The sequence below is a fragment of the Sesamum indicum genome, linkage group LG8, assembly GCF_026168435.1.
Source record: "Sesamum indicum cultivar Baizhima isolate 11 linkage group LG8, ASM2616843v1, whole genome shotgun sequence".
Lineage (NCBI taxonomy): Eukaryota > Viridiplantae > Streptophyta > Magnoliopsida > Lamiales > Pedaliaceae > Sesamum > Sesamum indicum.
The window spans coordinates 3,203,459-3,230,782 of NC_142664.1; the positions used below are offsets into that span (position 1 = coordinate 3,203,459).

The window sequence follows — 27,324 nt, forward strand, 5'->3', positions numbered from 1 at the left end:
TGGGTGATCCGGCTCGAATTCAGCGATCCCGAGACACGATTTCATCACAGATAGCTAACTCCTCCAAGATCAGATTTTGAGTTCCCTGAGAATAAGACAAGAACTGTGAGCTCGTCGGGCACGTCCCCGACAATGACCCTCCGACGCTCAAGTTAGGTTGATCGAGAGAAAAGTGTGCGATCACAAGGTTCGATCTCAATAAATGCAGAACAGTTACCTTTAATGACGGCATTTCGGATCTATATATATGGCTCAACAGGGTAGCGCTGACCGGCGCTGACCAGACACGTGGTCTCATCCTACTGGCCGGCGTCCATGATCAGACGACTATAATTGTCCGGGTCTTCGAGGGCAGACGGATTCGGGTCGGGTCCTTGCGACTCGACTGATGGAAGAGGCGCGGATCCTTGCTTAAATGACTATAATGCTCTTAATGAAGGGCATTCTTAGCATTTTTCTTGTATCTCCTCTTAATCACACATCAGTGGGTAAGGGATCCTTCTTTGAGAGATTTCACTACATATGAGATTTTCTTGAAAATGAATTGATGTTAGGGTTTTGATTGCAGATGCCTTTATATTCATCCCACGTTGCGGATGACCATTGCCTTTAACACAATTGTATGTGTTTTTTTTATTCTTTAACATACAATTTAAAATTTCATAAATCAACAAAAGTGTAAAAAATTGTGGGTACTTAATAAAAAAAATAGTTGTATGTAAAACATGTGCATAAATTTTTTTAAAATATAAATAATTATATATCATTTACTAAAAATTTTTATTGTATGAAAAATGACAATCTAAAATTATTATAATTTAAAAAAATAAAAGATAATACTTAGAGTATGAGAAAGAGAAAAAAAATAATAATTTAAAAAAAATAATCTTTGCCATTTATATATAGCGGAAGAAATTTGAACATTAGTGGGTGAAGAAAAAATAAATAAATTCCAAACTATGAAAAAAGAATACGTCAAAAGAGTTGTTCTCCCTTAATTTATACTTTATTATAATGAAAAATTTTATTTATTGTCTCGAATTTTTCTTGATATGCTAATTTTTTTAATTTTAGAATTATTTATATTTTTTTCTCAACCTCCAAGTCTCTCTCTTCCCCACTATTTTTCTCAATAACTTCTCACAATTTTTATTATTTTATTATTTTTGTTTAATATTTAACTAACATATATATTTTTAAAAAGTAATATTTTAATATTTAAGTTTTAAAATTAATTGTACATACATAAAGTGCGGCATAAATTATTATAAAATAAAAAAATAAAAAATATGGGGGGAGGGAACACAATGCCCTAACATATAAAAACAACTAGTAACAAACTTTTTCCATATAATGAATTTTATTCATATTTATTAATTTTAATTATATTATTCATATTTTAAAAAAGAAGTTAGTTCTCATAAAATTTGTCTAATTACAAATATTTTTTATTATTTAAAAATTTTCAAACATTTTATTAGAATTAATGATCATCTAATAAATGCTCATATAGAATTAACGACTGTCAAGAAGGGGTATTTGTTGAACACTTATTAATTTCAAGGAGGTGCTTATAATTTTTCGAACAATGAATAGGTATTAATAATCATAACAAATTTTAAAAGAGTCTCTTGTAATTTATTATTTTAAAAATTATATAAATGTTATTTTTTTACATATTGGTTCCAAAAATTTGTAATTTTATTGAATTAATAAATTTTATTTATTTTTATATACTGGTAACTCTAAAGCTGTTTACAGCCCAACACCACACACAGTCGAGGGGCTCAAGTGACTTCCTCGTGAGGAGAGAGGTCGGGGGAAGCTGCCTCTTACCGCTTATAATTGAAAATTCCGACCGTTGGAGGTGTTTACAGCCCATTACCACAGTCGACTCAAGTGACTTCCTCGTGAGGAGGGGGTGGGGGGGAAGGAGGGGGGGTGGGGAGGGTGGGAGGTGCCGCTTGTAATTGAAAATTCCGACCGTTGGAGGTGTCTACAGCCGAATGCCACAGTCGAGGGACTCAAGTGACTTCCTCGCGAGGAGGGAGGGGGGGGGGGGGCAGCTGGCGCTTATAATTCAAAATTCCGACCGTTGGAGGATCAAACGTTCACTTTATCTACCACTCCGATTTCTTCTTCTTCTCTGTGATATCCCAAAGTCATACTACATTATTCTCCTGTTTGTTGCTTACTCTGTTTTATCACATTTCATCTTATCTGGAATGGGGAAACGCAAATCCCCCGACAAGGCCGCCGGCCGCGAGAAAGAATGGGATAGAGTTTTCAACGCTTTAGTGACGTTATCCCAGAATCTGCAGAAAGATAGGCGGTTTCTTGAAGAAAGACGAAAATCTTTGCACCAAGTTATTTATAAGGTAATTTCCTTGGTTGTGTGAAGTCTAATTTTTTGTGTGGCAGTTGAATTAGGGTTGAAAAATTATGAATAATTGGGAATTTTTGGTGCAGATGAAAAAGGAGCAGAAAGTTGAGTCTGCAAAAGCGGAACTTATGTTGGGTTTGAAGGACAGGGAGGCTTTCACTTACAAGCAAAGATATGGTTAGTTTTTCCTTCTCTTTCTATTTGCTTTCACCTGAAAAACGATGAGACTATGTTTACCCATTGATTTTAGTGAGGAAAAGGTAAATTCGAAGACAGTGTCTAAAACATAAAGTACAAGTTACAATGTTTGAAGCGAAAAAATATGTTCGGTTCAGTACTTCAGTCCCCAAAATCCAAGATCCAAACGTAGCATTAGTTTCTTTATCTTCCTGTTCGTGATTGGTGATTTTCTGTTCGACAGGAAAGGCAAGAATACTGTCACTCGTGGAAGGGGTGAAACATCAAAAAAAGAATCAGATCCTTTGCAGACCTCTAAGAAGGTGACTGTCTTATTGGTGTTTAATATCCTTTTTATGCTGTACTGGTAATCTTCTCTTTCAGGGGTTGCTATGATAATTTAAACTTGCTTTTCTGGTTCGCAGCATGTGGTTCTTGGATAAATTTTCTGAATTGGCATAGCATACAACTGATAGTATATGATAACAGAGGAAACCTGATTGGTGATATTGTAAACATGCTTTTATCTATAGCCCTCTGATGTATCGTGATGGTTTTATGAGATAATTCCATGGGCTGATCGTAGACATAGGATTTTCCTATTGCTAGATATTTCACAGTGGAGAAATATGTTGGGCTGATCGTAGACATAGGTTAAACTTATTTTTTTCCTGCTTGAATTATTTGCTTCAGTTGGGTAAAAGTATTTCTCTGCTTGAAAAGTATGTTATTAGGTTTTCTCTGCTTGAATTATTTGCTTCAGTTGGGTAGAAATATGTCAAAGTTTACAAGTCAGTGTTGACACAGAAAAGAATTATTGCTTGTAAAAGGAGTTGTTCGTTTTGTCCTTGTTTAAATCTTCCCCTGTGATTATGCAAAACTTTCTGAAACTATTTAATCATTTTGACTTGTGAATTGTACTTCACTTAAGTAGTTTAAGGTTTTCTTGTAGCATGGAGTAATGAGGTGTTTAATCTGCCTTTTGCAAATCTGCAGATGGCTCATAGAAAGCGAAGTGCTCGTAAGTCAACTGAAGGAAAGGCCCCTTGGCAGCAATTCAATAGAAAGGTATCTCCGCATTCCTTATTCTGTTATGCTTAGATGTGCTTGCATGCAAATGATATGTTGCAAATGTGCAGATGGCTCATAGAAAGCGAAGTGCTCGTAAGTCAAGTGAAGGAAAGGCCCCTAGGCAGCAATTCAATCTACAGGTATCTCCGCGTTCCTTATTCTGTTATGCTTAGATATGCATGCATGCAAAATGATATGTTGCAAATCTGCAGATGGCTCATAGAAAGCGAAGTGCTCGTAAGTCAAGTGAAGGAAAGGCCCGTAGGCTGCAATTCAATCTAAAGGTATCTCCGCATTCCTTATTTTGTTATGCTCAGATATGCATGCATGCAAAATGATATGTTGCACCCTTTGGAAATACTGGGCTAACACCCAATTCCTGCGAAATATATTTTTGTTGCACCTTTGCCCTTTTCTGAATATGATGTTTCCATGGAGGAAAAGTAGTATAGTTGTGGTATTGAGCTCACCTTGAATACTTTTTTAACAAACAAGAACCTAGCTAGGGAAGAGGCTTTACATCTGCCTAAAATATAGGATACTTATTTTCAGTTTTACTTAGTTAATTTTTTGGCTCAACATTTTCCAATCTGTTATTAATTGGATTTTGTATCAAAAGTCCATGATATATATTGTCGTTTGGTCAAAGCAAAATCCAAACATATGCATTATGTTGAGCAAAAAATTTAGTCAAGGCAAAACCCTCTTCCATGGTTCTTTATTTGTCGAAAAGTTTCTAGGATACCACACTTAGAATGCTTTTCCTCCACCAGAACACCATTAATCAGAGATTCTGGGCTTATATTAGAAGAGCTCGAATCAGTAGTTTGGACTATGACAACTTGACCTTATCTACCATCTTTTTCATTGTTTTGCCCGCTTATGATTGAAAATTCCGACCATTGGAGGCTTCATTTCGATCCAACGTTCACTTTGCCTCCCTCTGCGATTTCTTCTTCTTCTCTGTGATATCCCAAAGTCCTACTACATTATTCTCCCGTTTGTTGCTTACTCTGTTTTATCACATTTCATCTTATCTGGAATGGGGAAACGCAAATCCCCCGACAAGGCCGCCGGCCGCGAGAAAGAATGGGATGGAGTTTTCAACGCTTTAGTGACGTTATCCCAAAATCTGCAGAAAGATAGGCGGTTTCTTGAAGAAAGACGAAAATCTTTGCCCTAAGTTATTTATAAAGTAATTTCCTTGGTTGTGTGAAGTCTAATTTTTTGTGTGGGAGTTGAATTGGGGTTGAAAAACTATGAATAATTGGGAATTTTTGGTGCAGATGAAAAAGGAGCAGAAAGTTGAGTCTGCAAAAGCGGAACTTATGTTGGGTTTGAAGGACAGGGAGGCTTTCACTTACAAGCAAAGATATGGTTAGTTTTTCCTTCTCTTTCTATTTGTTTTCACCTGAAAAACGTTGGGACTATGTTTACCCATTGATTTTAGTGAGGAAAAGGTAAATTCGAAGACAGTGTATAAAACATAAAGTACAAGTTACAATGTTTGAAGTGTAGAAATATGTTCGGTTCAGTACTTCAGTCGCCAAAATCCAAGATCCAAACGTAGCGTTAGTTTCTTTATCTTTCTGTTCGTGATTGGTGATTTTCTGTCCGACAGGAAAGGCAAGAATACTGTCACACGTGGAAGGGGTGAAACATCGAAAAAAGAATCAGATCCTTTGCAGACCTCTGAGAAGGTGACTGTCTTATTGGTGTTTAATATCCTTTTTATGCGGTACTGGTAATCTTCTCTTTCAGGGGTTGCTATGATAATTTGAACTCGCTTTTCTGGTTCGCAGCATGTGGTTCTTGGATAAATTTTCTGAATTTGCATAGCATACAACTGATAGTATATGATAACCGAGAAACGTGATTGGTGGTATTGTAAACATGCTTTTATCTATAGCCCTCTGATGTATCGTGATGGTTTTATGAGGTAATTCCATGGGCTGATCGTAGACATAGGATTTTCCTATTGCTAGATATTTCGCAGTGGAGAAATATGTTGGGCTGATCGTAGACATAGGTTAAACTTATTTTTTTCCTGCTTGAATTATTTGCTTCAGTTGGGTAAAAATATTTCTCTGCTTGAAAAGTATGTTATTAGGTATTTCTCTGCTTGAATTATTTGCTTCAGTTGGGTAGAAATATGTGAAAGTTTACAAGTCAGTGTTGACGGAGAAAAGAATTAATGCTTGTAAAAGGAGTTGTTCGTTTTGTCCTTGTTTAAATTTTCCCCTGTGATTCTGCAAAACTTTGTGAAACTATTTAATCATTTTGAGTTGTGAATTGTACTTCACTTAAGTAGTTTAAGGTTTTCTTGTAGCATGGAGTAATGAGGTGTTTAATCTGGCTTTTGCAAATCTGCAGATGGCTCATAGAAAGCGAAGTGCTCGTAAGTCAACTGAAGGAAAGGCCCCTAGGCAGCAATTCAATAGAAAGGTATCTCCGCGTTCCTTATTCTGTTATGCTTAGATGTGCGTGCATGCAAAATGATATGCTGCAAATCTGCAGATGGCTCATAGAAAGCGAAGTGCTCGTAAGTCAAGTGAAGGAAAGGCCCCTAGGCAGCAATTCAATCTAAAGGTATCCCCGCGTTCCTTATTCTGTTATGCTTAGATATGCATGCATGCAAAATGATATGTTGCAAATCTGCAGATGGCTCATAGAAAGCGAAGTGCTCGTAAGTCAAGTGAAGGAAAGGCCCTTAGGCAGCAATTCAATCTAAAGGTATCTCCGCGTTCCTTATTCGGTTATGCTTAGATATGCGTGCATGCAAAGTGATATGATGCAAATCTGCAGATGGCTCATGGAAAGCGAAGTGCTCGTAAGTCAAGTGAAGGAAAGGCCCGTAGGCTGCAATTCAATCTAAAGGTATCTCCGCATTCCTTATTCTGTTATGCTTGGATATGCATGCATGCAAAACGATATGTTGCACCCTTTGGAAATACTTGACTAACACCCAATTCCTGCAAAATATATTCTCGTTGCACCTTTGCCCTTCTCTGAATATGATGTTTCCATGGAGGAAAAGTAGTATAGTTGTGGTATTGAGCTCACCTTGAATACTTTTTTAACAAACAAGAACCTAGCTAGGGAAGAGGCTTTACATCTGCCTAAAATATAGGATACTTATTTTTCAGTTTTACTTAGTTAATTTTTTGGCTCAACATTTTCCAATCTGTTATTAATTGGATTTTCTCTCAAAAGTCCATGAAATAGATTGTCGTTTGGTCAAAGCAAAATCCAAACATATGCATTATGTTGAGCAAAAAATTGAGTCAAGGCAAAACCCTCTTCCATGGTTCTTTATTTGACGAAAAGTTTCTAGGATACCACACTTAGAATGCTTTTCCTCCACTAGAACACCATTAATCAGAGATTCCGGGCTTATATTAGAAGAGCTCGAATCAGTAGTTTGGACTATGACAACTTGACCTTATCTACCATCTTTTTCATTGTTTTGCCCGCTTATGATTGAAAATTCCGACCATTGGAGGCTTCATTTCGATCCAACGTTCACTTTGCCTCCCTCTGCGATTTCTTCTTCTTCTCTGTGATATCCCAAAGTCCTACGACATTATTCTCCCGTTTGTTGCTTACTCTGTTTTATCACATTTCATCTTATCTGGAATGGGGAAACGCAAATCCCCCGACAAGGCCGCCGGCCGCGAGAAAGAATGGGATAGAGTTTTCAACGCTTTAGTGACGTTATCCCAGAATCTGCAGAAAGATAGGCGGTTTCTTGAAGAAAGACGAAAATCTTTGCACCAAGTTATTTATAAGGTAATTTCCTTGGTTGTTTGAAGTCTAATTTTTTGTGTGGGAGTTGAATTAGGGTTGAAAAATTATGAATAATTGGGAATTTTTGGTGCAGATGAAAATGGAGCAGAAAGTTGAGTCTGCAAAAGCGGAACTTATGTTGGGTTTGAAGGACAGGGAGGCTTTCACTTACAAGCATAGATCTGGTTAGTTTTTCCTTCTCTTTCTATTTGCTTCCACCTGAAAAACGTTGGGACTATGTTTACCCATTGATTTTAGTGAGGAAAAGGTAAATTCGAAGACAGTGTATAAAACATAAAGTACAAGTTACAATGTTTGAAGTGTAGAAATATGTTCGGTTCAGTACTTCAGTCGCCAAAATCCAAGATCCAAACGTAGCGTTAGTTTCTTTATCTTTCTGTTCGTGATTGGTGATTTTCTGTCCGACAGGAAAGGCAAGAATACTGTCACACGTGGAAGGGGTGAAACATCGAAAAAAGAATCAGATCCTTTGCAGACCTCTGAGAAGGTGACTGTCTTATTGGTGTTTAATATCCTTTTTATGCGGTACTGGTAATCTTCTCTTTCAGGGGTTGCTATGATAATTTGAACTCGCTTTTCTGGTTCGCAGCATGTGGTTCTTGGATAAATTTTCTGAATTTGCATAGCATACAACTGGATAGTATATGATAACCGAGAAACGTGATTGGTGGTATTGTAAACATGCTTTTATCTATAGCCCTCTGATGTATCGTGATGGTTTTATGAGGTAATTCCATGGGCTGATCGTAGACATAGGATTTTCCTATTGCTAGATATTTCGCAGTGGAGAAATATGTTGGGCTGATCGTAGACATAGGTTAAACTTATTTTTTTCCTGCTTGAATTATTTGCTTCAGTTGGGTAAAAATATTTCTCTGCTTGAAAAGTATGTTATTAGGTATTTCTCTGCTTGAATTATTTGCTTCAGTTGGGTAGAAATATGTGAAAGTTTACAAGTCAGTGTTGACGGAGAAAAGAATTATTGCTTGTAAAAGGAGTTGTTCGTTTTGTCCTTGTTTAAATTTTCCCCTGTGATTCTGCAAAACTTTGTGAAACAATTTAATCATTTTGAGTTGTGAATTGTACTTCACTTAAGTAGTTTAAGGTTTTCTTGTAGCATGGAGTAATGAGGTGTTTAATCTGGCTTTTGCAAATCTGCAGATGGCTCATAGAAAGCGAAGTGCTCGTAAGTCAACTGAAGGAAAGGCCCCTAGGCAGCAATTCAATAGAAAGGTATCTCCGCGTTCCTTATTCTGTTATGCTTAGATGTGCGTGCATGCAAAATGATATGCTGCAAATCTGCAGATGGCTCATAGAAAGCGAAGTGCTCGTAAGTCAAGTGAAGGAAAGGCCCCTAGGCAGCAATTCAATCTAAAGGTATCCCCGCGTTCCTTATTCTGTTATGCTTAGATATGCATGCATGCAAAATGATATGTTGCAAATCTGCAGATGGCTCATAGAAAGCGAAGTGCTCGTAAGTCAAGTGAAGGAAAGGCCCTTAGGCAGCAATTCAATCTAAAGGTATCTCCGCGTTCCTTATTCGGTTATGCTTAGATATGCGTGCATGCAAAGTGATATGATGCAAATCTGCAGATGGCTCATGGAAAGCGAAGTGCTCGTAAGTCAAGTGAAGGAAAGGCCCGTAGGCTGCAATTCAAACTAAAGGTATCTCCGCATTCCTTATTCTGTTATGCTTGGATATGCATGCATGCAAAACGATATGTTGCACCCTTTGGAAATACTGGACTAACACCCAATTCCTGCAAAATATATTCTCATTGCACCTTTGCCCTTCTCTGAATATGATGTTTCCATGGAGGAAAAGTAGTATAGTTGTGGTATTGAGCTCACCTTGAATACTTTTTTAACAAACAAGAACCTAGCTAGGGAAGAGGCTTTACATCTGCCTAAAATATAGGATACTTATTTTTCAGTTTTACTTAGTTAATTTTTTGGCTCAACATTTTCCAATCTGTTATTAATTGGATTTTCTCTCAAAAGTCCATGAAATAGATTGTCGTTTGGTCAAAGCAAAATCCAAACATATGCATTATGTTGAGCAAAAAATTGAGTCAAGGCAAAACCCTCTTCCATGGTTCTTTATTTGACGAAAAGTTTCTAGGATACCACACTTAGAATGCTTTTCCTCCACTAGAACACCATTAATCAGAGATTCCGGGCTTATATTAGAAGAGCTCGAATCAGTAGTTTGGACTATGACAACTTGACCTTATCTACCATCTTTTTCATTGTTTTGCCCGCTTATGATTGAAAATTCCGACCATTGGAGGCTTCATTTCGATCCAACGTTCACTTTGCCTCCCTCTGCGATTTCTTCTTCTTCTCTGTGATATCCCAAAGTCCTACTACATTATTCTCCCGTTTGTTGCTTACTCTGTTTTATCACATTTCATCTTATCTGGAATGGGGAAACGCAAATCCCCCGACAAGGCCGCCGGCCGCGAGAAAGAATGGGATAGAGTTTTCAACGCTTTAGTGACGTTATCCCAGAATCTGCAGAAAGATAGGCGGTTTCTTGAAGAAAGACGAAAATCTTTGCCCCAAGTTATTTATAAGGTAATTTCCTTGGTTGTGTGAAGTCTAATTTTTTGTGTGGGAGTTGAATTAGGGTTGAAAAATTATGAATAATTGGGAATTTTTGGTGCAGATGAAAATGGAGCAGAAAGTTGAGTCTGCAAAAGCGGAACTTATGTTGGGTTTGAAGGACAGGGAGGCTTTCACTTACAAGCATAGATCTGGTTAGTTTTTCCTTCTCTTTCTATTTGCTTCCACCTGAAAAACGTTGGGACTATGTTTACCCATTGATTTTAGTGAGGAAAAGGTAAATTCGAAGACAGTGTATAAAACATAAAGTACAAGTTACAATGTTTGAAGTGTAGAAATATGTTCGGTTCAGTACTTCAGTCGCCAAAATCCAAGATCCAAACGTAGCGTTAGTTTCTTTATCTTTCTGTTCGTGATTGGTGATTTTCTGTCCGACAGGAAAGGCAAGAATACTGTCACACGTGGAAGGGGTGAAACATCGAAAAAAGAATCAGATCCTTTGCAGACCTCTGAGAAGGTGACTGTCTTATTGGTGTTTAATATCCTTTTTATGCGGTACTGGTAATCTTCTCTTTCAGGGGTTGCTATGATAATTTGAACTCGCTTTTCTGGTTCGCAGCATGTGGTTCTTGGATAAATTTTCTGAATTTGCATAGCATACAACTGATAGTATATGATAACCGAGAAACGTGATTGGTGGTATTGTAAACATGCTTTTATCTATAGCCCTCTGATGTATCGTGATGGTTTTATGAGGTAATTCCATGGGCTGATCGTAGACATAGGATTTTCCTATTGCTAGATATTTCGCAGTGGAGAAATATGTTGGGCTGATCGTAGACATAGGTTAAACTTATTTTTTTCCTGCTTGAATTATTTGCTTCAGTTGGGTAAAAATATTTCTCTGCTTGAAAAGTATGTTATTAGGTATTTCTCTGCTTGAATTATTTGCTTAAGTTGGGTAGAAATATGTGAAAGTTTACAAGTCAGTGTTGACGGAGAAAAGAATTATTGCTTGTAAAAGGAGTTGTTCGTTTTGTCCTTGTTTAAATTTTCCCCTGTGATTCTGCAAAACTTTGTGAAACAATTTAATCATTTTGAGTTGTGAATTGTACTTCACTTAAGTAGTTTAAGGTTTTCTTGTAGCATGGAGTAATGAGGTGTTTAATCTGGCTTTTGCAAATCTGCAGATGGCTCATAGAAAGCGAAGTGCTCGTAAATCAACTGAAGGAAAGGCCCCTAGGCAGCAATTCAATAGAAAGGTATCTCCGCGTTCCTTATTCTGTTATGCTTAGATGTGCGTGCATGCAAAATGATATGCTGCAAATCTGCAGATGGCTCATAGAAAGCGAAGTGCTCGTAAGTCAAGTGAAGGAAAGGCCCCTAGGCAGCAATTCAATCTAAAGGTATCCCCGCGTTCCTTATTCTGTTATGCTTAGATATGCATGCATGCAAAATGATATGTTGCAAATCTGCAGATGGCTCATAGAAAGCGAAGTGCTCGTAAGTCAAGTGAAGGAAAGGCCCTTAGGCAGCAATTCAATCTAAAGGTATCTCCGCGTTCCTTATTCGGTTATGCTTAGATATGCGTGCATGCAAAGTGATATGATGCAAATCTGCAGATGGCTCATGGAAAGCGAAGTGCTCGTAAGTCAAGTGAAGGAAAGGCCCGTAGGCTGCAATTCAAACTAAAGGTATCTCCGCATTCCTTATTCTGTTATGCTTGGATATACATGCATGCAAAACGATATGTTGCACCCTTTGGAAATACTGGACTAACACCCAATTCCTGCAAAATATATTCTCGTTGCACCTTTGCCCTTCTCTGAATATGATGTTTCCATGGAGGAAAAGTAGTATAGTTGTGGTATTGAGCTCACCTTGAATACATTTTTAACAAACAAGAAACTAGCTAGGGAAGAGGCTTTACATCTGCCTAAAATATAGGATACTTATTTTTCAGTTTTACTTAGTTAATTTTTTGGCTCAACATTTTCCAATCTGTTATTAATTGGATTTTCTCTCAAAAGTCCATGAAATAGATTGTCGTTTGGTCAAAGCAAAATCCAAACATATGCATTATGTTGAGCAAAAAATTGAGTCAAGGCAAAACCCTCTTCCATGGTTCTTTATTTGACGAAAAGTTTCTAGGATACCACACTTAGAATGCTTTTCCTCCACCAGAACACCATTAATCAGAGATTCTGGGCTTATATTAGAAGAGCTCGAATCAGTAGTTTGGACTATGACAACTTGACCTTATCTACCATCTTTTTCATTGTTTTGCCCGCTTATGATTGAAAATTCCGACCATTGGAGGCTTCATTTCGATCCAACGTTCACTTTGCCTCCCTCTGCGATTTCTTCTTCTTCTCTGTGATATCCCAAAGTCCTACTACATTATTCTCCCGTTTGTTGCTTACTCTGTTTTATCACATTTCATCTTATCTGGAATGGGGAAACGCAAATCCCCCGACAAGGCCGCCGGCCGCGAGAAAGAATGGGATGGAGTTTTCAACGCTTTAGTGACGTTATCCCAAAATCTGCAGAAAGATAGGCGGTTTCTTGAAGAAAGACGAAAATCTTTGCCCTAAGTTATTTATAAGGTAATTTCCTTGGTTGTGTGAAGTCTAATTTTTTGTGTGGGAGTTGAATTGGGGTTGAAAAACTATGAATAATTGGGAATTTTTGGTGCAGATGAAAAAGGAGCAGAAAGTTGAGTCTGCAAAAGCGGAACTTATGTTGGGTTTGAAGGACAGGGAGGCTTTCACTTACAAGCAAAGATATGGTTAGTTTTTCCTTCTCTTTCTATTTGTTTTCACCTGAAAAACGTTGGGACTATGTTTACCCATTGATTTTAGTGAGGAAAAGGTAAATTCGAAGACAGTGTATAAAACATAAAGTACAAGTTACAATGTTTGAAGTGTAGAAATATGTTCGGTTCAGTACTTCAGTCGCCAAAATCCAAGATCCAAACGTAGCGTTAGTTTCTTTATCTTTCTGTTCGTGATTGGTGATTTTCTGTCCGACAGGAAAGGCAAGAATACTGTCACACGTGGAAGGGGTGAAACATCGAAAAAAGAATCAGATCCTTTGCAGACCTCTGAGAAGGTGACTGTCTTATTGGTGTTTAATATCCTTTTTATGCGGTACTGGTAATCTTCTCTTTCAGGGGTTGCTATGATAATTTGAACTCGCTTTTCTGGTTCGCAGCATGTGGTTCTTGGATAAATTTTCTGAATTTGCATAGCATACAACTGATAGTATATGATAACCGAGAAACGTGATTGGTGGTATTGTAAACATGCTTTTATCTATAGCCCTCTGATGTATCGTGATGGTTTTATGAGGTAATTCCATGGGCTGATCGTAGACATAGGATTTTCCTATTGCTAGATATTTCGCAGTGGAGAAATATGTTGGGCTGATCGTAGACATAGGTTAAACTTATTTTTTTCCTGCTTGAATTATTTGCTTCAGTTGGGTAAAAATATTTCTCTGCTTGAAAAGTATGTTATTAGGTATTTCTCTGCTTGAATTATTTGCTTCAGTTGGGTAGAAATATGTGAAAGTTTACAAGTCAGTGTTGACGGAAAAAAGGATTATTGCTTGTAAAAGGAGTTGTTCGTTTTGTCCTTGTTTAAATTTTACCCTGTGATTCTGCAAAACTTTGTGAAACTATTTAATCATTTTGAGTTGTGAATTGTACTTCACTTAAGTAGTTTAAGGTTTTCTTGTAGCATGGAGTAATGAGGTGTTTAATCTGGCTTTTGCAAATCTGCAGATGGCTCATAGAAAGCGAAGTGCTCGTAAGTCAACTGAAGGAAAGGCCCCTAGGCAGCAATTCAATAGAAAGGTATCTCCGCGTTCCTTATTCTGTTATGCTTAGATGTGCGTGCATGCAAAATGATATGCTGCAAATCTGCAGATGGCTCATAGAAAGCGAAGTGCTCGTAAGTCAAGTGAAGGAAAGGCCCCTAGGCAGCAATTCAATCTAAATGTATCCCCGCGTTCCTTATTCTGTTATGCTTAGATATGCTTGCATGCAAAATGATATGTTGCAAATCTGCAGATGGCTCATGGAAAGCGAAGTGCTCGTATGTCAAGTGAAGGAAAGGCCCGTAGGCTGCAATTCAATCTAAAGGTATCTCCGCATTCCTTATTCTGTTATGCTTGGATATGCATGCATGCAAAACGATATGTTGCACCCTTTGGAAATACTGGACTAACACCCAATTCCTGCAAAATATATTCTCGTTGCACCTTTGCCCTTCTCTGAATATGATGTTTCCATGGAGGAAAAGTAGTATAGTTGTGGTATTGAGCTCACCTTGAATACTTTTTTAACAAACAAGAACCTAGCTAGGGAAGAGGCTTTACATCTGCCTAAAATATAGGATACTTATTTTTCAGTTTTACTTAGTTAATTTTTTGGCTCAACATTTTCCAATCTGTTATTAATTGGATTTTCTCTCAAAAGTCCATGAAATAGATTGTCGTTTGGTCAAAGCAAAATCCAAACATATGCATTATGTTGAGCAAAAAATTGAGTCAAGGCAAAACCCTCTTCCATGGTTCTTTATTTGTCGAAAAGTTTCTAGGATACCACAATTAGAATGCTTTTCCTCCACTAGAACACCATTAATCAGAGATTCCGGGCTTATATTAGAAGAGCTCGAATCAGTAGTTTGGACTATGACAACTTGACCTTATCTACCATCTTTTTCATTGTTTTGCCCGCTTATGATTGAAAATTCCGACCATTGGAGGCTTCATTTCGATCCAACGTTCACTTTGCCTCCCTCTGCGATTTCTTCTGCTTCTCTGTGATATCCCAAAGTCCTACGACATTATTCTCCCGTTTGTTGCTTACTCTGTTTTATCACATTTCATCTTATCTGGAATGGGGAAACGCAAATCCCCCGACAAGGCCGCCGGCCGCGAGAAAGAATGGGATAGAGTTTTCAACGCTTTAATGACGTTATCCCAGAATCTGCAGAAAGATAGGCGGTTTCTTGAAGAAAGACGAAAATCTTTGCACCAAGTTATTTATAAGGTAATTTCCTTGGTTGTGTGAAGTCTAATTTTTTGTGTGGGAGTTGAATTAGGGTTGAAAAATTATGAATAATTGGGAATTTTTGGTGCAGATGAAAATGGAGTAGAAAGTCGAGTCTGCAAAAGCGAAACTTATGTTGGGTTTGAAGGACAGGGAGGCTTTCACTTACAAGCATAGATCTGGTTAGTTTTTCCTTCTCTTTCTATTTGCTTCCACCTGAAAAACGTTGGGACTATGTTTACCCATTGATTTTAGTGAGGAAAAGGTAAATTCGAAGACAGTGTATAAAACATAAAGTACAAGTTACAATGTTTGAAGTGAAAAAATATGTTCGGTTCAGTACTTCAGTCGCCAAAATCCAAGATCCAAACGTAGCGTTAGTTTCTTTATCTTTCTGTTCGTGATTGGTGATTTTCTGTCCGACAGGAAAGGCAAGAATACTGTCACACGTGGAAGGGGTGAAACATCGAAAAAAGAATCAGATCCTTTGCAGACCTCTGAGAAGGTGACTGTCTTATTGGTGTTTAATATCCTTTTTATGCGGTACTGGTAATCTTCTCTTTCAGGGGTTGCTATGATAATTTGAACTCGCTTTTCTGGTTCGCAGCATGTGGTTCTTGGATAAATTTTCTGAATTTGCATAGCATACAACTGATAGTATATGATAACCGAGAAACGTGATTGGTGGTATTGTAAACATGCTTTTATCTATAGCCCTCTGATGTATCGTGATGGTTTTATGAGGTAATTCCATGGGCTGATCGTAGACATAGGATTTTCCTATTACTAGATATTTCGCAGTGGAGAAATATGTTGGGCTGATCGTAGACATAGGTTAATCTTATTTTTTTCCTGCTTGAATTATTTGCTTCAGTTGGGTAAAAATATTTCTCTGCTTGAAAAGTATGTTATTAGGTATTTCTCTGCTCGAATTATTTGCTTCAGTTGGGTAGAAATATGTGAAAGTTTACAAGTCAGTGTTGACGGAAAAAAGAATTATTGCTTGTAAAAGGAGTTGTTCGTTTTGTCCTTGTTTAAATTTTCCCCTGTGATTCTGCAAAACTTTGTGAAACAATTTAATCATTTTGAGTTGTGAATTGTACTTCACTTAAGTAGTTTAAGGTTTTCTTGTAGCATGGAGTAATGAGGTGTTTAATCTGGCTTTTGCAAATCTGCAGATGCCTCATAGAAAGCGAAGTGCTCGTAAGTGAACTGAAGGAAAGGCCCCTAGGCAGCAATTCAATAGAAAGGTATCTCCGCGTTCCTTATTCTGTTACGCTTAGATGTGCGTGCGTGCAAAATGATATGCTGCAAATCTGCAGATGGCTCATAGAAAGCGAAGTGCTCGTAAGTCAAGTGAAGGAAAGGCCCCTAGGCAGCAATTCAATCTAAATGTATCCCCGCGTTCCTTATTCTGTTATGCTTAGATATGCATGCATGCAAAATGATATGTTGCAAATCTGCAGATGGCTCATAGAAAGCGAAGTGCTCGTAAGTCAAGTGAAGGAAAGGCCCTTAGGCAGCAATTCAATCTAAAGGTATCTCCGCGTTCCTTATTCTGTTATGCTTAGATATGCGTGCATGCAAAGTGATATGTTGCAAATCTGCAGATGGCTCATGGAAAGCGAAGTGCTCGTATGTCAAGTGAAGGAAAGGCCCGTAGGCTGCAATTCAATCTAAAGGTATCTCCGCATTCCTTATTCTGTTATGCTTGGATATGCATGCATGCAAAACGATATGTTGCACCCTTTGGAAATACTGGACTAACACCCAATTCCTGCAAAATATATTCTCGTTGCACCTTTGCCCTTCTCTGAATATGATGTTTCCATGGAGGAAAAGTAGTATAGTTGTGGTATTGAGCTCACCTTGAATACTTTTTAACAAACAAGAACCTAGCTAGGGAAGAGGCTTTACATCTGCCTAAAATATAGGATACTTATTTTTCAGTTTTACTTAGTTAATTTTTTGGCTCAACATTTTCCAATCTGTTATTAATTGGATTTTCTTCAAAAGTCCATGAAATAGATTGTCGTTTGGTCAAAGCAAAATCCAAACATATGCATTATGTTGAGCAAAAAATTGAGTCAAGGCAAAACCCTCTTCCATGGTTCTTTATTTGTCGAAAAGTTTCTAGGATACCACACTTAGAATGCTTTTCCTCCACTAGAACACCATTAATCAGAGATTCCGGGCTTATATTAGAAGAGCTCGAATCAGTAGTTTGGACTATGACAACTTGACCTTATCTACCATCTTTTTCATTGTTTTGCCCGCTTATGATTGAAAATTCCGACCATTGGAGGCTTCATTTCGATCCAACGTTCACTTTGCCTCCCTCTGCGATTTCTTCTTCTTCTCTGTGATATCCCAAAGTCCTACGACATTATTCTCCCGTTTGTTGCTTACTCTGTTTTATCACATTTCATCTTATCTGGAATGGGGAAACGCAAATCCCCCAACAAGGCCGCCGGCCGCGAGAAAGAATGGGATAGAGTTTTCAACACTTTAGTGACGTTATCCCAGAATCTGCAGAAAGATAGGCGGTTTCTTGAAGAAAGACGAAAATCTTTGCACCAAGTTATTTATAAGGTAATTTCCTTGGTTGTGTGAAGTCTAATTTTTTGTGTGGGAGTTGAATTAGGGTTGAAAAATTATGAATAATTGGGAATTTTTGGTGCAGATGAAAATGGAGCAGAAAGTTGAGTCTGCAAAAGCGGAACTTATGTTGGGTTTGAAGGACAGGGAGGCTTTCACTTACAAGTATAGATCTGGTTAGTTTTTCCTTCTCTTTCTATTTGCTTCCACCTGAAAAACGTTGGGACTATGTTTACCCATTGATTTTAGTGAGGAAAAGGTAAATTCGAAGACAGTGTATAAAACATAAAGTACAAGTTACAATGTTTGAAGCGAAAAAATATGTTCGGTTCAGTACTTCAGTCGCCAAAATCCAAGATCCAAACGTAGCATTAGTTTCTTTATCTTTCTGTTCGTGATTGGTGATTTTCTGTCCGACAGGAAAGGCAAGAATACTGTCACACGTGGAAGGGGTGAAACATCGAAAAAAGAATCAGATCCTTTGCAGACCTCTGAGAAGGTGACTGTCTTATTGGTGTTTAATATCCTTTTTATGCGGTACTGGTAATCTTCTCTTTCAGGGGTTGCTATGATAATTTGAACTCGCTTTTCTGGTTCGCAGCATGTGGTTCTTGGATAAATTTTCTGAATTTGCATAGCATACAACTGATAGTATATGATAACCGAGAAACGTGATTGGTGGTATTGTAAACATGCTTTTATCTATAGCCCTCTGATGTATCGTGATGGTTTTATGAGGTAATTCCATGGGCTGATCGTAGACATAGGATTTTCCTATTGCTAGATATTTCGCAGTGGAGAAATATGTTGGGCTGATCGTAGACATAGGTTAAACTTATTTTTTTCCTGCTTGAATTATTTGCTTCAGTTGGGTAAAAATATTTCTCTGCTTGAAAAGTATGTTATTAGGTATTTCTTGCTTGAATTATTTGCTTCAGTTGGGTAGAAATATGTGAAAGTTTACAAGTCAGTGTTGACGGAAAAAAGAATTATTGCTTGTAAAAGGAGTTGTTCGTTTTGTCCTTGTTTAAATTTTCCCCTGTGATTCTGCAAAACTTTGTGAAACAATTTAATCATTTTGAGTTGTGAATTGTACTTCACTTAAGTAGTTTAAGGTTTTCTTGTAGCATGGAGTAATGAGGTGTTTAATCTGGCTTTTGCAAATCTGCAGATGCCTCATAGAAAGCGAAGTGCTCGTAAGTGAACTGAAGGAAAGGCCCCTAGGCAGCAATTCAATAGAAAGGTATCTCCGCGTTCCTTATTCTGTTATGCTTAGATGTGCGTGCATGCAAAATGATATGCTGCAAATCTGCAGATGGCTCATAGAAAGCGAAGTGCTCGTAAGTCAAGTGAAGGAAAGGCCCCTAGGCAGCAATTCAATCTAAATGTATCCCCGCGTTCCTTATTCTGTTATGCTTAGATATGCATGCATGCAAAATGATATGTTGCAAATCTACAGATGGCTCATAGAAAGCGAAGTGCTCGTAAGTCAAGTGAAGGAAAGGCCCTTAGGCAGCAATTCAATCTAAAGGTATCTCCGCGTTCCTTATTCTGTTATGCTTAGATATGCGTGCATGCAAAGTGATATGTTGCAAATCTGCAGATGGCTCATGGAAAGCGAAGTGCTCGTATGTCAAGTGAAGGAAAGGCCCGTAGGCTGCAATTCAATCTAAAGGTATCTCCGCATTCCTTATTCTGTTATGCTTGGATATGCATGCATGCAAAACGATATGTTGCACCCTTTGGAAATACTGGACTAACACCCAATTCCTGCAAAATATATTCTCGTTGCACCTTTGCCCTTCTCTGAATATGATGTTTCCATGGAGGAAAAGTAGTATAGTTGTGGTATTGAGCTCACCTTGAATACTTTTTTAACAAACAAGAACCTAGCTAGGGAAGAGGCTTTACATCTGCCTAAAATATAGGATACTTATTTTTCAGTTTTACTTAGTTAATTTTTTGGCTCAACATTTTCCAATCTGTTATTAATTGGATTTTCTCTCAAAAGTCCACGAAATAGATTGTCGTTTGGTCAAAGCAAAATCCAAACATATGCATTATGTTGAGCAAAAAATTGAGTCAAGGCAAAACCCTCTTCCATGGTTCTTTATTTGTCGAAAAGTTTCTAGGATACCACAATTAGAATGCTTTTCCTCCTCTAGAACACCATTAATCAGAGATTCCGGGCTTATATTAGAAGAGCTCGAATCAGTAGTTTGGACTATGACAACTTGACCTTATCTACCATCTTTTTCATTGTTTTGCCCGCTTATGATTGAAAATTCCGACCATTGGAGGCTTCATTTCGATCCAACGTTCACTTTGCCTCCCTCTGCGATTTCTTCTTCTTCTCTGTGATATCCCAAAGTCCTACGACATTATTCTCCCGTTTGTTGCTTACTCTGTTTTATCACATTTCATCTTATCTGGAATGGGGAAACGCAAATCCCCCGACAAGGCCGCCGGCCGCGAGAAAGAATGGGATAGAGTTTTCAACGCTTTAATGACGTTATCCCAGAATCTGCAGAAAGATAGGCGGTTTCTTGAAGAAAGACGAAAATCTTTGCACCAAGTTATTTATAAGGTAATTTCCTTGGTTGTGTGAAGTCTAATTTTTTGTGTGGGAGTTGAATTAGGGTTGAAAAATTATGAATAATTGGGAATTTTTGGTGCAGATGAAAATGGAGTAGAAAGTTGAGTCTGCAAAAGCGGAACTTATGTTGGGTTTGAAGGACAGGGAGGCTTTCACTTACAAGCATAGATCTGGTTAGTTTTTCCTTCTCTTTCTATTTGCTTCCACCTGAAAAACGTTGGGACTATGTTTACCCATTGATTTTAGTGAGGAAAAGGTAAATTCGAAGACAGTGTATAAAACATAAAGTACAAGTTACAATGTTTGAAGTGAAAAAATATGTTCGGTTCAGTACTTCAGTCGCCAAAATCCAAGATCCAAACGTAGCGTTAGTTTCTTTATCTTTCTGTTCGTGATTGGTGATTTTCTGTCCGACAGGAAAGGCAAGAATACTGTCACACGTGGAAGGGGTGAAACATCGAAAAAAGAATCAGATCCTTTGCAGACCTCTGAGAAGGTGACTGTCTTATTGGTGTTTAATATCCTTTTTATGCGGTACTGGTAATCTTCTCTTTCAGGGGTTGCTATGATAATTTGAACTCGCTTTTCTGGTTCGCAGCATGTGGTTCTTGGATAAATTTTCTGAATTTGCATAGCATACAACTGATAGTATATGATAACCGAGAAACGTGATTGGTGGTATTGTAAACATGCTTTTATCTATAGCCCTCTGATGTATCGTGATGGTTTTATGAGGTAATTCCATGGGCTGATCGTAGACATAGGATTTTCCTATTGCTAGATATTTCGCAGTGGAGAAATATGTTGGGCTGATCGTAGACATAGGCTAAACTTATTTTTTTCCTGCTTGAATTATTTGCTTCAGTTGGGTAAAAATATTTCACTGCTTGAAAAGTATGTTATTAGGTATTTCTCTGCTTGAATTATTTGCTTCAGTTGGGTAGAAATATGTGAAAGTTTACAAGTCAGTGTTGACGGAGAAAAGAATTATTGCTTGTAAAAGGAGTTGTTTGTTTTGTCCTTGTTTAAATCTTCCCCTTTGATTCTGCAAAACTTTGTGAAACTATTTAATCATTTTGAGTTGTGAATTGTACTTCACTTAAGTAGTTTAAGGTTTTCTTGTAGCATGGAGTAATGAGGTGTTTAATCTGGCTTTTGCAAATCTGCAGATGGCTCATAGAAAGCGAAGTGCTCGTAAGTCAACTGAAGGAAAGGCCCCTAGGCAGCAATTCAATAGAAAGGTATCTCCGCGTTCCTTATTCTGTTACGCTTAGATGTGCGTGCATGCAAAATGATATGCTGCAAATCTGCAGATGGCTCATAGAAAGTGAAGTGCTCGTAAGTCAAGTGAAGGAAAGGCCCCTAGGCAGCAATTCAATCGAAAGGTATCTCCGCGTTCCTTATTCTGTTACGCTTAGATGTGCGTGCATGCAAAATGATATGCTGCAAATCTGCAGATGGCTCATAGAAAGCGAAGTGCTCGTAAGTCAAGTGAAGGAAAGGCCCCTAGGCAGCAATTCAATAGAAAGGTATCTCCGCGTTCCTTATTCTGTTACGCTTAGATGTGCGTGCGTGCAAAATGATATGCTGCAAATCTGCAGATGGCTCATAGAAAGCGAAGTGCTCGTAAGTCAAGTGAAGGAAAGGCCCCTAGGCAGCAATTCAATCTAAAGGTATCTCCGCGTTCCTTATTCTGTTATGCTTAGATATGCTTGCATGCAAAATGATATGTTGCAAATCTGCAGATGGCTCATGGAAAGCGAAGTGCTCGTAAGTCAAGTGAATGGAAGGCCCGTAGGCTGCAATTCAATCTAAAGGTATCTTCGCATTCCTTATTCTGTTATGCTTAGATATGCATGCATGCAAAACGATATGTTGCACCCTTTGGAAATACTGGACTAACACCCAATTCCGGCGAAATATATTCTCGTTGCACCTTTGCCCTTCTCTGAATATGATGTTTCCATGGAGGAAAAGTTAGTATAGTTGTGGTATTGAGCTCACCTTAGATACCTTTTTAACAAATAAGAACCTAGCTAGGGAAGAGGCTTACATCTGCCTAAAATATAGGATACTTATTTTTCAGTTTTACTTAGTTAATTTTTTGGCTCAACATTTTCCAATTTGTTATTAATTGGATTTTCTCTCAAAGTCCATGATATAGATTGTCGTTTGGTCAAAGCAAAATCCAAACATATGCATTATGTTGAGCAAAAAATTTAGTCAAGGCAAAACCCTCTTCCATGGTTCTGTATTTGTCGAAAAGTTTCTAGGATACCACACTTAGAATGCTTTTCCTCCACTAGAACACCATTAATCAGAGATTCCGGGCTTATATTAGAAGAGCTCGAATCAGTAGTTTGGACTATGACAACTTTACCTCTAATCCTATTTTTTCTTCATGTCTTTCCTTCTACCCCCTCATTGCCCCCCTCCTTTTCATCCTTCTCTATAATTTATATCTCCTCCATCATCATCTCAAAAGAAGGTGTCGAATAGACTGTGCATGCCCTAGCAGCTTCTGAAGAGAAGGACCAGCAATTTTTTTTTTTTTTTTTTTTATGATTTCCTTTTGGTCTTGAGTTTTTCTTTGTTCTAAAATTTTCCTTTGTACAAGACTTTTTTAAATTATCTAAATTACTAAAATTTCTTGAAGCTATTGTTGCCGAGGTGTTTAGCTATTGGTTTTGTCTAACTAAAATTAAAATATCTCTGCTAACATTTTCCAGCCAAATATTATGACGCTCAATTTCCTTTTCTTCTTTCACCCTTCTTGTCGTATCCCTGTAGCAATCTAACTGTAGTGTTCTTGCTAGGTCTAGAAGTGCGGGTATGATATACGCACTCAACTTTATGACGAAGAACTTCTGAAAATACTTGATACATTTACATTTATTGGTATAGTTTTTACTTGTCAGTTTATAATGATAGCTAGGTATGGTCCTTATAATGCATGTCTTAAACTGTTTACATATTTGGTGTGTGCACCTGTAGTTGTTCCGCTGTGCTCTCCTACTAAGGTTAATTTATAATGCAGGTTTTCGGATGTCGATCTCAATGCTGAACAATTAGTGGTTGTTTTCGTATGTTGCATATTAGAACTTAGTTTATTGCTTGCACATTTTCTTGTGATTTTTCTTTTGTCTAGTGTCTTTTCACCGTTACCTGCTTGAGGGTGGTAAACCAGTATTGATTCCTTCTGATAATGAGTAGAGGTTTGTGGAACAACTGTGTGAGCTGTCGCGATCAAGTGCCGCGTTTCTCAGCCAAAATGCGACTCTTAAAGCTGACCGCACAATGGAAGGAGCTAACATGGACCGTTCGATTGAAGTAATCTCTAGAATTGGGGATAAATTGAAATCAACTGAGTCTCACGACATTGTTTCATAGGGGCCAGGGCGCAATCGATTTGGGAAGGAGATTCGGGATTTAGCTCAGACCCATCAAGGCGAGCCAATTGGGCTCCACGTGGACGCTGAGGATGCGCATGTCTGTGAGGAAGTGGAGTTGTTGTCCTTAAAGTCTCTGAAGGAGAAAATGATCCCACCGATCGCCAGCTGAGGGGAAGGACGTCCGACATTCTTCTGAGGAATTTTAATGCATTTCAGCTTTAATTTTCCTTTTTGATTTTGTCATTTTGTTGCAGCTTTGTTGTAAAGGCAAGGGATGTAGTTTTCAGACATTATTATGAAACCCAATTAAGCAATTTTTTCTTCCCATCTTCTATTGTTTTCTTCTCTTTCACATCCCCATTTTTGATTACTTGAATTTCTGCAAATTTATCTCTGTTCATATCATCTAGGTAAGGGCCTGGTGTTGTGTGCAATAGCTATGCTGGCCATTCCTTGGTCTGGAGAGCTCTCGTGGTCCCACTTTGACAGGATCGTTCCGTTGCCAATCCTTTTCTTTTTCTACCCAAATAAAAGCCAAAAAACATGTATCGGGCTTGAGGTTTTTTTAATCACTCTTTTAATCATAATTGTATTAGTGAAGAGGAAATTACCCATTTCATTTCTCCTTGCTAGTAATCTACCATGGACTTCGGTGGCCTATATATTTTTCACCATATTTTCTGGTAGCATCTTCTAAATTTAGTGAATTTTCCACCATTCTTGTTCCTCCTGTGAAAGAGGTTCAGGATCCGGTTTTATGGTCTTCTTTAGAATTCTAGGATGAAATTATTTTTCTATTTTTTCAAGATTTGAAAATACTCTGGGTTGTCACTCGAACCCTCATTCGGTGTTTGGAGATAATCTTCTCCCTTTTCTAGAATTTTCATAAAGAAATTTCATTTTTGATCTTTCAAAATCTAAAATTATTCTCTATTGTAGCTTGAATTTTTGTCCGATTCTATTCTCTTAAAAAGTCTCCTCCGTTAGTGAAAAAAAATATCTAAATCTATATAAATAAATATTATTTCAATAAACATAGGTCTTAATGCCATCCCAACCGAGCATGTGCAAGATTATGCATTAGGATGAAAAATAATTAAAAATAGACTAAAATGCTCATAAAGCTGGGAAAGGATAAAATCGATTGTAATTCTACAAATTTGTACAGAGGACTAAAATTGCGACCCTTTTGGAACTTATAGGACTAAAATTGCTAATCATAAAATTACAGGACGAATAACGCCACCCCCTCAGTTACAGGATTAATTTTATAATTTTTCCTTTTTGTTCTATTGAGTTATTGAAAACATTATTCTTTCTTTTTAAATTTTCCGTTCCGTAAGGCTTCCTTTTCAAAATTATGTGGCATTCTTGTTATAATTTTTTTTTAGCTAAATTTGATAAGACTTTTTGTTCCGTTCTTATTATCTATCAAAGCACTACATAGATTTTGGTTGTGGTACTCATGTTTTTTCAAGCTTGTAATTTTTAAAAAGGTAAAATGGGGACACCTCCCAATATTTGGGGTCATTTGCACTTTATCTTCAACTTTTTGTTTTTTACACTTTCCTACTCAATCTTTTGAGTTTGTTGCACTTTATATTTTTTTGGGATTAATGATGGAATATTCTGTCCACGTGTGTTAACGCGCTTGAGAGCAATTTTAAGTTCAGTATAGTCGTAAGTGTTAAATGCATACATTCTCCAACATATGGGGTCATTTTCATTTTGCCTTCTAACCTTTTTATAGAGCAAAAAACAAAATAAATTATAAAAGTTCAAAAAAATGGAGGAGATTTTCAGGAAATTTAATGTTTGATTTGCAGATCAACCACGTCATATTATAAGTCAAATGTAATTTTGACACCGCTTGAAATAGACACACATGCATGACGTGGGTGCTGAAAAAATACACATGATTTTTCTTTTTTTTTTTTTGGTTTGATTTTGCCTCTTTTAATAGCAGTGTATTTGGTATTGTTTGAAGTTGCAGTTTTTCGTGATTTTTTCATCTAGGTTGTTGAAGTTCAATTTCTTCATCTAGGTCAGTGTTTTCTCGTATTGTTTTTTTCAGTCTTTGTAATGTTTTGCTAATTTTGTGGTTGTGGTGAAATTTTTTGTTTGTAAATTGAAGTTTAAAGTTTTTTTGTTCAAATTATGGGTTTCACATACTTGATTTCGCATAAAGTTCATGGCTTTTTGGTTTGATTTTGACTTGTAATGTAAAGTATTTATCTGCAGATCAGATATTGAATTTTTAAATTTTTTTTTTCACTTATTTTTTCTTTTTTATTTTGATTTTTTTGAAGGTTGGAGGGGGGGGGGGGAGTGCAAATGACCCTCTACGTTGGGGTGTCTGTATTTTACCTGTTTAAAATTGATGAGAATGATTTATCTAAAGATAAATAAGCTCCTCAGTAAGGGCATAATGGACATTCCGGATGGTAAAATCTCTAATATGGTAAGGATCCCCCTAAGTACTTTATTGACGAAAATAATATGACTACAATTAAGGAGTATCAATTACCTATGATCCGGGAGCATGGTCTAAGCAAAATCGCTATTGATGAGCATATACCAAATATATCTTTGGACACTCTATAAATATGTTGAGAGGTACTCATCAAAAGGTAATGTCATTCGGAATCCAAGAAGACTACTAAATATTTATTTACAACAAAGATCTAACTTGGGTCGGAGTGTCTTCGTCGGGGACCTACCCAACTAGCCTAACCTTTTTGTGTTCTCAGAATTATTGGTCTGTTCGAAGAATCCATTACTGTCACAGAGCGAGCTCGTGGCTAAATTTCTGAGACAGATAAAAAATTTACCTCTTTTAGCTCCCCGTGCTTTCTGATTTTCTCTATATGATCTATATGTTTTCAGCTTTTAAGAAAAAGAGTAAATTATAATAGATTATCCTAAAACTTGTCACAATTATAAATATTTTTTTTGTATATGTAATCTTTATTTGTATTATTGCACGAGTCAAAACATTATTTCTTTAGTAATTTCGATAATATTGTCGATAGGAATAGAGCTACCCATTGTTCATTTCAGTTGCAATCTTCCGATGTAGGTGTAATATGTGTTGTCAAAGTCGACCCACACAGACAATTTAGTGGATGGTCCTGTGCGCATAGCGACGTGCATATGGCGATGCCCATGTGAGCCGGTAACATCATCGCAGAGCCTAGTGGTTTGTCGTCACAATAAATTACAACCTTTTAATATTTATCTAATAAATACCCTATTATGATAATCTATTGTAAGGGATAATTATTAAATGACCGTTAATTTTAAAAAATATTTATAATTTTTAAAACAATAAAAATATATTTATAATTTTAATAAATATAAAAAAAGCCTGTTCTAATTTACACTGGTCACCATGGCGTTCATTGTAGGAAGGATCTGATGTTTTGCAGTGTTGATGCCTGATGGTGATATAGATATTGTGGTACAAAACACTGATGTGAGGTTTATATATATGGTGGCGGACTTTCCGACGTCAATGATCAATAATTGCCCTCTTCTTTGTACTTGTTGTTTTTTTTGTATTAGAAGTGATAATTACATGATTATATCAACAAATTTAGTATATAATGTCATCATATCAATAACACAATAAATAAATAATATTATTATATTATTTAAATAAAGTAAGGTTAATATTTAC

General features: G+C 37.2%; 2 protein-coding genes across 3 annotated transcripts; both read left to right on the forward strand.

The window, feature by feature from the left end:
• Positions 1-1,775: 1,775 nt before the first annotated feature.
• On the forward strand, positions 1,776-16,315 carry LOC105167531 (uncharacterized). Its single transcript, XM_088883211.1, has 36 exons — positions 1,776-2,378; positions 2,470-2,560; positions 2,805-2,883; positions 3,557-3,628; positions 3,711-3,771; positions 3,844-3,915; positions 4,918-5,008; positions 5,253-5,331; positions 6,005-6,076; positions 6,160-6,220; positions 6,293-6,364; positions 6,437-6,508; positions 7,295-7,420; positions 7,512-7,602; positions 7,847-7,925; positions 8,600-8,671; positions 8,755-8,815; positions 8,888-8,959; positions 9,032-9,103; positions 9,890-10,015; positions 10,107-10,197; positions 10,442-10,520; positions 11,194-11,265; positions 11,338-11,409; positions 11,482-11,553; positions 11,626-11,697; positions 12,484-12,609; positions 12,701-12,791; positions 13,036-13,114; positions 13,788-13,859; positions 13,932-14,003; positions 14,076-14,147; positions 14,934-15,059; positions 15,151-15,241; positions 15,486-15,564; positions 16,238-16,315. The coding sequence occupies exons 1-24, from the start codon at positions 2,007-2,009 to the stop codon at positions 11,405-11,407; spliced, it is 2,205 nt and encodes a 734-aa protein (XP_088739337.1). The 5' UTR covers positions 1,776-2,006; the 3' UTR covers positions 11,408-11,409; positions 11,482-11,553; positions 11,626-11,697; positions 12,484-12,609; positions 12,701-12,791; positions 13,036-13,114; positions 13,788-13,859; positions 13,932-14,003; positions 14,076-14,147; positions 14,934-15,059; positions 15,151-15,241; positions 15,486-15,564; positions 16,238-16,315.
• Positions 16,316-16,382: 67 nt separating this feature from the next.
• Positions 16,383-23,972, forward strand: LOC148787107 (uncharacterized). 2 transcript variants are annotated; one of them, XM_088883213.1, is made up of 16 exons: positions 16,383-16,453; positions 16,670-17,651; positions 17,743-17,833; positions 18,078-18,156; positions 18,829-18,900; positions 18,973-19,044; positions 19,117-19,188; positions 19,261-20,244; positions 20,336-20,426; positions 20,671-20,749; positions 21,423-21,494; positions 21,567-21,638; positions 21,711-21,782; positions 21,855-21,926; positions 21,999-22,070; positions 23,467-23,972. In XM_088883213.1, exons 2-6 carry the CDS (start codon positions 17,499-17,501, stop codon positions 19,040-19,042), a joined length of 465 nt encoding a protein of 154 aa, XP_088739339.1. In that variant the 5' UTR covers positions 16,383-16,453; positions 16,670-17,498; the 3' UTR covers positions 19,043-19,044; positions 19,117-19,188; positions 19,261-20,244; positions 20,336-20,426; positions 20,671-20,749; positions 21,423-21,494; positions 21,567-21,638; positions 21,711-21,782; positions 21,855-21,926; positions 21,999-22,070; positions 23,467-23,972. The 2 variants fall into 2 exon arrangements, with proteins under 2 accessions (XP_088739339.1, XP_088739338.1); XM_088883212.1 differs by lacking the exon at positions 16,383-16,453 and adding an exon at positions 16,526-16,597.
• The last annotated feature ends 3,352 nt before the right edge of the window (positions 23,973-27,324 follow it).

What these genes read in the sequence shown, in the direction of transcription:
- LOC148787107 (XM_088883213.1), top strand. Translation starts at nt 17,499, where the DNA reads ATGGGGAAACGCAAATCCCCCAACAAGGCCGCCGGCCGCGAGAAAGAA. An exon ending in CACTTACAAGTATAGATCTG is followed by an intron (nt 17,834 to 18,077) that starts GTTAGTTTTTCC and finishes TCTGTCCGACAG; the next exon opens with GAAAGGCAAGAATACTGTCA. An exon ending in GGCAGCAATTCAATAGAAAG is followed by an intron (nt 18,901 to 18,972) that starts GTATCTCCGCGT and finishes GCAAATCTGCAG; the next exon opens with ATGGCTCATAGAAAGCGAAG.
- LOC105167531 (XM_088883211.1), top strand. Translation starts at nt 2,007, where the DNA reads ATGCCACAGTCGAGGGACTCAAGTGACTTCCTCGCGAGGAGGGAGGGG. An exon ending in GGCAGCAATTCAATCTAAAG is followed by an intron (nt 8,816 to 8,887) that starts GTATCCCCGCGT and finishes GCAAATCTGCAG; the next exon opens with ATGGCTCATAGAAAGCGAAG. An exon ending in CACTTACAAGCATAGATCTG is followed by an intron (nt 10,198 to 10,441) that starts GTTAGTTTTTCC and finishes TCTGTCCGACAG; the next exon opens with GAAAGGCAAGAATACTGTCA.